Source organism: Ailuropoda melanoleuca, chromosome 15 (genome assembly GCF_002007445.2).
Source record: "Ailuropoda melanoleuca isolate Jingjing chromosome 15, ASM200744v2, whole genome shotgun sequence".
NCBI classification, from domain to species: Eukaryota; Metazoa; Chordata; class Mammalia; order Carnivora; family Ursidae; genus Ailuropoda; species Ailuropoda melanoleuca.
Window position 1 is genome coordinate 13,558,434 of NC_048232.1, and position 9,613 is coordinate 13,568,046.

Sequence of the window (9,613 nt, forward strand, 5' to 3'; positions counted from 1 at the left end):
TACTCAGAAAACTACAGAACACTCATGAAAGAAATTGAGGAAGACACAAAGAAATGGAAAAACATTCCAAGCTCATGGATTGGAAACACAAATATTGCTAAAATGTCTATGCTACCTAGAGCAATCCACACACTCAATGATTTCCTTATCAAAATACCATCAACTTTTTTCACAGAAATGGAACAAAAAATCCGAAAATTTGCATGGAACCAGAAAAGACCCTGAAGAGCCAAAGGAATGTTGGAAAAGAAAACCAAAGTTGGTGGCATCACAATTCCAGATTTCAAGCTCTATTACAAAGCTGTAATCACCAAGGCAGTACAGTATTGGCACAAAATAGACACATAGATCAATGGAACAGAATAGAGAACCCAGAAATGGACCTCAACTCTATGGTCAACTAATCTTTGACAAAACAGGATAGATTATCCAATGGAAAAAAGACAGACTCTTCAACAAATGGTGTTGGGAAAATTGGACAGCCACATGCAGGAGAATGAAACTGGACCATTTTCTTACACCATACACAAAAATAGACTCAAAATGGATGAAAGACCTCAATGTGAGACAGGAATCCATCAAAATCCTAGAGGAGAACAGGCTGCAAGCTCTTCAGCTTCAGCCACAGCAACTTCTTGCTAGACACGTCTCCAAAGGCACAGGAAACAAAGGCAAAAATGAACTATTGGGACTTGATCAAGATAAAAAGCTTTTACACAGCAAACAGTCAACAAAACCAAAGACAACTGACAGAATGGGAGAAGATATTTGCAAATGTCTTATCAGATAAAGAGCTAGTATCCAAAGTCTATAAACAACTTATCAAACTCAACACCCAAAGAACAAATAATCCAATCAAGAAATGGGCAGAAGACACAGACATTTTTCCAAAGGAGACATCCAAATGACCAACAGACACATGAAAAAATGCTCCACATCACTTGGCATCAGAGAAATACAAATGAAAACCAAAATAAGATACCACCTCACACCTGTCAGAATGGCTAAAATTAACAAGTCAGGAAACGACAGATGTTGGCAAGGATGCGCAGGAAGGGGAACCCTCTTACACTGAAATATGGCTCACTTATTGTTTTGTCGGTTATTCCAAATTTTACATAAATTCGTACCGTAACATAACAACATATTGCCTTAAAATACAATATGAGCCTAAGCCTAAATTAATAAATAAGGGTCAAAAGTTTTTTAAAAAGTCAAATATTAACAAGACCTTAATTTTCTTTGGTCCAGTCAATATACATATTGGTATGCACGATGAAAAAATGCAAACAATATTAATGATATATCCATTTGGGTAGTTGCTACTTTCTTCAGAGTGAATTGTTTAACTCAAATGACTTCATTTTAATTCATTTAAGTCTGGAGCTAAACCCAAACAACTGTGAGAATTTTGGTTTCAGGACGGAATGTAAATACCACAACCTTTAGAATGCTAAGTAAGAATGTGACAAAAACCTACAGAAGGTAGGGGGAAGCACAGGACCAATTCTCTTATTTCACAGAAGAGCCACTTGGTACTTGTGCACGATTGATACATAAAGTTCAAACAAAGTAACAGTCTCCATTCATCTATTTTTATTAACTGTAAGGGAAATTTTAGGCCACATCTTTCACATTGAAGAAATAACTTATCTGAAATTCAGCAATTTCATCCATTTTATTTCCATTTCCTACTCCGCCTCCCCAAGTTAAATCCAGGCTGAGCTAAATTGTTATACTTGCAAAAGCATTTATTATAAGACTCCTTTTTATAAAACTTTTAAAGTCTGTCCTTCTAACTCATCTTATGTTTAGGATGATGTTCACCTGATGTGAAGGATGGATACTTCTAACTGATGTGATGGTTATTCTGACTTTTCTTTTTTGTACTTTAATATATTTGACCTTTTCAACACATACTAGTCCCCTCTTATCCATGGGGGATACATTCCAAGACACCCCCCCCAACTGGATGCCTCAAACCACAGATAGTACAAACCCTATATATTGTTTTTTCCTATACATACGTGTCTATGATAAAGTTTAAAACACCAATGATAAAATAGAGCAATTATAACAATATATTTTGAAAAGTTATGTGAATGTGGCCTGTCCACATATATTTTCCTGTACTCACCATTTTTGTGATAATGTAAGATAAAATGCCTGTATGATGAGACGAAGTGAGGTGAATGACAGAGGCACTGGATGTAGCCTGAAGCTACCATTGACCTGACAATAGGTCAGAATGAGGATCATCTGCTTCCAGACTGGGTAGAGGTAGAAAGCGAAACTGCAGGTAAGAGGGTACTACTGTAAGGAGTATTTGTCGATGTAATTGAAAAAATTTAAAAAATAAGAATTCATTTATAGGACCTCCTCTATGAGGTCTTTATTTAAGGTATTTCAGCCAATAGAAACATATTTTAATAGAAGAATGGATTCAAGGAATCACAGTGAAAATTCTGGGCACTTTACTTCAATTAACTGATATATTTGGTAATAAGATGACTCTGAGAAAAACTGCAAGATATGTCTTTGAAAAACTGACTCTAGAAGTTTGGTGAATAGACAAATACATGTACTGCAGTTGAATATTTGAACTTCAAAAGCTATTGATGACTGCTTACATTGTTTTAAAATCAATGATCGTACAGCCTTCAAGGACTTTATGTTCATCTGTCTTTTCACATAGGGCTATCACAGGAGCAGGGTCACAGTGACCTCCTGAGCAAATGGACTGCAACGATTGGGTACCTCCAAGGAGTTAAGATATGGAAAAAGAGAAAACCATTGCTCCTCAGCAAGAAGAATAAGAAGACAGTGAGAAGACTGATCTTACATTCCCTTTTTAGGAAAAAAAAAAAGTGGGGGATGTAGTTTTGAGTATAATCGAATGGAATCGTCGTGAGATATTTTGACAATCTACTGAGTAGTTAAAAATTAGAGTGTGATCTCAGGAATGTGTATACTATTGCCTAGGACACCAGAATTAGGACATCATGCTCTGAATGCAATTTTATTTGATGAAGAAATAAACAGTTCCCTATGTATCTTTCAGGGTTTATTTTATTTCCAAAGTAGAGTATGAATCTTTCTCAGTCTTGAAATTGAATGTTTAAAATTTAATATACCTAATGGGATTCTCAACTGTCCTAAGTTTTTTTAAAAAATTCCACTTGTGTTCATTTTTAAAGGGACTTTCAAAATTGTCACTATTATGCTATCTATTAATGTTGTTTTAACATCTTTCAGAAATAATTGGCAATAAGACCTCTCTAGCCATGGCTAGTTCTGATGTGAAACCAAAATCAATAAGTCGTGCCAAAAAATGGTCAGAAGAGATAGAAAATCTGTACAGATTTCAGCAAGCAGGATATCGGGATGAAATTGAATATAAACAAGTGAAACAAGTTTCCATGGTAAGACGTCTCTACAAACCTGAACTCAAAATATTCAGTGAAAAGTATCAAAACCAAACAAAGAACCAGAGAATAACGAAAAGGAAGCTCTACTCCAATTCTCTCATTTTATTGATGAGGAGACTGAGGCCCAGAGGAGTGGTTTTCAGGTAGACTGGAGGGAGAGGTGGTCCCTCAGCATGGAAACATTAAGAACTTCCTAGCTTTTATTGAACAACCATGCTCTGCCAGATAAAGCTTTGATGATAACCACGAAAGCAGAGTCTTTTTCCCTTACTTGGGTAATTCTATTGCCAGATATTCAGTTAGTTGTGTAACTATTACTTCTTTCCAGTTTTTTTTTTACCATGAATTATAGAGGGGTTAGATTCTGTTTATTATGGAGATTATAAATGACAGAAAACTATCAGAGAGCAGCTCCTGACTTTGCTTGTGCATTACATGCCCATGCCCAATAATGTAATTGAGATAAAATCAGATTTAAGAGAACACAAAGAACCTCCTTGAAGGGCAAGTCCCACAAAGTGAGAGGACTGTATATGTGTGATGTAGGGAAGAACAAGCCTGTTCACTGTATGACTTGGCAATTTTGAAGGGGTCTTGTATTTCACTTCAGTATATACTAATTGGGTATAAACTGTCGGGAAGGAGATAATTTCCCCCTGAATCCTCTTTGTTCTTTTGGCTGGTCTAATAATTAAATTGACTCACAACAGATTAACAGGAGAAAAAACAAATTTTACCTAATTTCATACATATGGGGACCCCAAAGATGTAAGACCCAAGAAGTGACCAAAGCAGGCCATTTATATACCTTTTAGACAAAGAAATGATAAATGTGTGAAGAATTGACAAGACAAAGTAATTTGGACTTGAGTACTACCTGGTGGGGAAATGAAGCAGAATTTATTTACATAGCCCTCTTGGCTCTGAATTCTCTATCTCTGGTAATAAGGATGTCTGTCTACCTCCAGATGCAGGGAGGGTGCCTTTCACATGGGAGGTTTATTTCCTGCTTTCAGGGGTACAGAGAGGATGGTCAGAGTCCTTTGTGCACAGGTTTCTCAAGTAACTTTAACTTGAAACAATCAGTCTGCCAAAGTGGCATATTCTGGGGCAGCATGCCCTCAATCCTGTCACTACCATGTGCAAATTTCTGTGCCAAGTGCTTTAGGAGATAAAAAATATGAGTACCTGACCTCAAGAAATTGACTGGGCCAGTAGAAAGAGAACCAGATTTGGAATCTATCTATGCAGGGTCTGCATCCTGGCTCCTCTCTCTCATTAGTTGAGCAGTCCTGAAGAATGTTCTTAACTGAGCTCAACAGTTGAACTGTGACGGCAGTTCCTGCTTTAGAAAATAGTTACGGGAATTAAATGAAATCATGTGTTCGAAATGCCTGACATTGTAATGCTTAATAATTTGTTAAGTGAATGAAGGATAAATGTTTAATGATTGACAGCTTTTATTATTCTTATTATCTTGGAGTAGAAGATTAATAATGACACAAACAGTAAAAACTTATGCAAGTCAAAGTATGTGAGTCTTTAAAAAGGATGCAGGAATTTAGAGGAAGACAAAATCGCTTCCTTTGGGGGACAATCCTCCAAAAGGGCTTTATGCCCCCAGAGACATTTGCAGAGGGCCCTGAAGGTTGGCCAGGATGGTAACTGAAAGCTTGCCTTGCTTGGCATGTTTCTACAAGTGTACAGAGATGTGAAGGGTTTGGGCAAAGTTCTCTTTCCTCACCTGAAGCATATGTCCTTTTGGGACACATAAGCTATTGGAGCTTACTGACCTCCCTAGCTGGTCTTGAGGACCATACCACTCCCCTCTGTTCTACCTAAAGGAGTGAAGCTTTCCGTGATTGTATGGAAGTCATCAAGTGAAAGGCCAAGAAGACAAAATTATAAAATACAAGGGGTGTTTAAAATGACTAGGGGTTGATGAGCACAGAACCAATACAGCTGCTTGGAGGCTCATCCCATATACAGTGGCTATTTCTTCACTGAATGAGATGCTTTTTAGGACCCTAGTAAATGAAAGAGAGCCTGCTCCTGACTCCAAGAGGGAGAGAGTTATAATGGTGTCTTGAGAACACCCTCCTTTCTCTGCTGGGGGCAATGGAAGCTATGAAAGGCAAGCTTGACCTGAGTGATAGGAAGCATGGATTTTTTTCCATACTGTATATGTCAGAGAGCCAGCCAAGATTTATCCAATATGCTGCTACCTATTTTCATTAATTCTCAAATAAATGAAAAAACATAAGAAAATGAAAATGTGTTGTTAGAAAACAAAGGCCGTGCATTCCTTTGTATTCATGATGTATTCTCATCCCACTGGAAAGTTGTGATTTATGGCTGGGGCATATGAGAAGTGATGAGCTGCCTGTAGAGATGGTGGCGAAGAGCATTTGATTATCTAGACCAGGATATCTGAGTAATCAGGTTTTGATAATGATAGAGCAGATCTTATAGAATCCAGAAGAACTATACCAAACAACAAGAGAAATGCATTGACTTGATCAAGAAAGTAGAACAAGAATTTGGAGAAGGGGAGAAAAATGTCCAAACTAGGTCAAGCCAAATGATAAGTAAGCAAAGCAATTATGACATATGGGAAAGAATAGCGGGGAGAAAGGAAAGATAGTGGAGGATTAAATTCATGACCTCAAATTTCTATTAAAAATTAGCTTTCAAGGGGCACCTCGCTGGCTCAGTTGGTGGATCATGAGACTCTTGATCTTGGGGTTGTAAGTTCCAGCCCCACGCTGGATGTAGAGATTTCTTAAAAAATAAACTCTTTAAAAAAATTGGTTTTCAAGCTGAACTTGTGATATGGAGTTGAGGAATGCATATGGACTTTAGGTATCTTGAGTCACTGCTGTGACATCAGTGTTCAACACCCAAGTGCTTTCATAGTGGGGCCTGAGCCTAATTTCCTCCTCGGGCATTACTTTTAGAAATTAGGAAGTAATAATGTTTGAAATAATTTTAAACATAAGATAAAGTTTAGAGTGTTTTGAATGTTTCCTCTATCTTGGCCACTGAGTAGAAATTTATATCTAGAAATTGGGATCTAGAGAGAAGCACCAAATTAGCTATTTTGCAGTATAAGGATACAACTTAGGATGTGTTTGAGGCATGTGTGATACTCTCTTGAGAGCTCAAGTATTTTTAGATTTAATTTTGTGCTTTAATTTTGGGATGTGAGATAGACTGTTAACTATTTGATAGTAAATCATTATATAAAAATAAAACCAGCATCATAGTATTTGTATTCTGGTTTCTGATGTGCAGGTAGATCGTTGGCCAGAGACGGGATACGTGAAGAAACTCCAGAGAAGGGACAATACTTTCTATTACTACAACAAACAGAGGGAGTGTGATGACAAGGAAGTCCACAAAGTAAAAATTTATGCTTACTAGCCTTTGTTCTGTGTGTTGTCATTACTTAAGGCTTCACTGCTTCATTCTGCATCATGGAAATGTCATCTTACAACATAACTCAAGATGCAGACTTCAGTTGAATGCTTTGAAACACAAAAGCCATGAACCCTGGTATCAATCATCCTGTTCTGTTCTAATAATTGCAAAAGCATTAAAGTTGCACCCGTCTTGGTCCTGTTCTTCTGATTATTTTAACTGAGGTAGAGTAACCATGGTGCTCAGAAAGAGACAGCCCTACCTGAAACCATTCCAGTGGGTAGGCTAGTTATGGCTACGTTAGTACTCCACACCCCGCCCCCCCAACCCCAGCCTTTACCACTTTCCAAGACCACCATTTTGAACTGTCAGAGCTGCCTCTTGTGGCCCGAGGGCTTTCTGTCTCTGGAGTCCTTTGCCTCTCGCTGAGTAGACTGGAAATGTCAAGGGCTGCTGGCCTGTAGGAGCAGCCCTCAATCAATGACTGATGGGAGGAGGCGTTCAAAAGCCCCAGCCGCCTGGGACCTCAGAGGAATCCATCAGAGGGGTGTGCTTTACATTGGTGCTCAGTTTCCTAGCAGGAGGAAGCTTCAGTCACCTGTGGCGGTGTCTGGCTGGATCACAGAGTCTATTGGCTCTCTCCCTCCCTTGCCACTCCCCCCACTCCCTGCCAGGGGCTCCTTTCCTCCTGAATCCCTGTATGTGGAGCCTTGTCCCTGGGTTGGCTTCTGGGTTCCCAATCTAGACAATTCCTGTTCCAGTGCTGCCTGGAATCACTGCAGAAACAGCCTGAGTGTCAATGAGCCAGGCAATAATTAACCTGTAGGATATAGGAAGTCCCCAAAATTCAGGAGTCTTGAGTGCTTTGAAGTTAAATAGGATGAAAGACACCCTTTCTATTTTAACTATGTTTTCACAAGATTTTTTGTCACCATTCATAAGCCCTGACCTTTAAATAGATTTTTGGAACGGGATCATATCCATCAATTCATCCAACTTCAGCTCCCGTTTTCCAGAACTATCTGCACCATGATGCTCCATTAGTTTCCCCAAATCCATGCTGTGCTGCTTCAGCACTTTTTCTTTTTGAGCAAAAACATCACAGGAAGGATAAATAGATGGACAAACTCTTTTATGCCTTTCCCAGCATCGCTTGGGATCATCTCACCACTTTGAAGCCATTTATCTGGACCTCTCTGCTCATGCTTTTTATCATCTTCTTCCAGATTTGGCAACCCCCTCAGTGCTAAGCATAAGAGATCTTCTGAATCTGATAATGCTTTTTTCTTTTATTCGACAGAGACAGACACAGCCAGCTAGAGAGGGAACACAAGCAGGGGGAGTGGGAGAGGAAGAAGCAGGCTCATAGCGGAGGAGCCTGACGTGGGGCTCGATCCCACAACGCTGGGATCATGCCCTGAGCCGAAGGCAGACGCTTAACCGCTGTGCCACCCAGGCGCCCCTGATAATGCTTTTTTTTTTTAACCTACTATGATAGAGGACATCCCCCAACATCCGCACTGCCTCCAAATGCACCCGTATCCCTGAAATCCGTGCATATGATACCTTACACAACAAAAGACACTTTGCAGATGTCATTAAGTTAAAGATCTTGAGATGGGAAATTATCCTAGAATATCTGGGTGGGCCCAATGCAATCACTCAGGTCCTTAGGGCAGCAGGCTAGTCAGAGTTAGAGAAAGAGGTGTGAAGATGGAAGCAGAGGTCTGAGGGATGCAAAGAAGGAACCAAAACCCAATGAATGCAGAAAGCCCTCTAGAAGCTGGAAAATGCCAGTAAATGGTTAGAGTCTCCAGAAAAAACACAATCTTGCCAACACCTTGGTTTTACCAAATAAGACTTATTTCAGACTTTCAGCCTCCAAAACTATAAGAAAATAAACTAGTTTTGTTTTATACCACACCATTTGTGGTAATTTTTACAGCAGCAAGAGGAAACATCCCCCTACATAGAACGGATGAAGGAAATACCCATCCATAGCCATGGAGTTTACGAGCTTCAGTCATGGTCTGCCATGTTTGATCAGGGAGCACAGATAATGTTACAGATAATATCCATTCCAAGGAAGTTGGCCAGGCCCTTTTTGTCTGGAACATTCTCACTAATTAGCTCAAATGGTTTTCTAAAGGCCCCTTTTATCTTCCTGCAGCAAGACTCTTCAGATATATGGCCCTTGGGACCATCACACGCAATTTTGGTTCCTTGAGTCCATGTGACTAGTGTTTTCCCAGTGGGTCTTACAGTGAGCGTAGCTGCTGCTTTCCCATCACGCTAATCTTTCTTAGAAAATGGACAAGCCACTTTCTTGATGGCTCCTGTTTGGCCGCTTTTGTAAGGCACTTGCATCTGCTGACCACTGTGGTGCTTCTGAGAGGCGTCCCAACCATTGCCAGTGGCTCTTTGGAGACTGTCTGCTCTCCAGTGATTTTTGGCCAACAGGCCTCGGTCCATGATGGCAACAGCCTCCCTTTCAAGAGAACTGCCCATCCTCTTCTATGCTAGACGCTGGCACTCAGCTTCAGGAAAAGTGTTCTGACAGGAGCACAGTGGCCAGTCAGACTACAGACCGAAGCAGCAATAGGGCCAGGCTGTCAAGCTTTGTCATGGCATCCTGGTATGAGTGGACACTGCAGAAGGACCCCTATTGTCCGAGTATCTGACACCCATAAGATTGTTCCCATTGAACTCCACGTGGTGACATTTGGTCACAAAAACTGTGTATTTGTCCTGGACAGTGATTCTTC

General features: G+C 39.9%; 1 protein-coding gene across 1 annotated transcript; it reads left to right on the forward strand.

The window, feature by feature from the left end:
- The first annotated feature begins 2,700 nt into the window (after positions 1 to 2,700).
- On the forward strand, positions 2,701 to 6,918 carry MEIG1 (meiosis/spermiogenesis associated 1). The gene is made up of 3 exons (XM_002926626.4): positions 2,701 to 2,823; positions 3,256 to 3,422; positions 6,723 to 6,918. The coding sequence occupies exons 2-3, from the start codon at positions 3,285 to 3,287 to the stop codon at positions 6,849 to 6,851; spliced, it is 267 nt and encodes an 88-aa protein (XP_002926672.2). The 5' UTR covers positions 2,701 to 2,823; positions 3,256 to 3,284; the 3' UTR covers positions 6,852 to 6,918.
- The last annotated feature ends 2,695 nt before the right edge of the window (positions 6,919 to 9,613 follow it).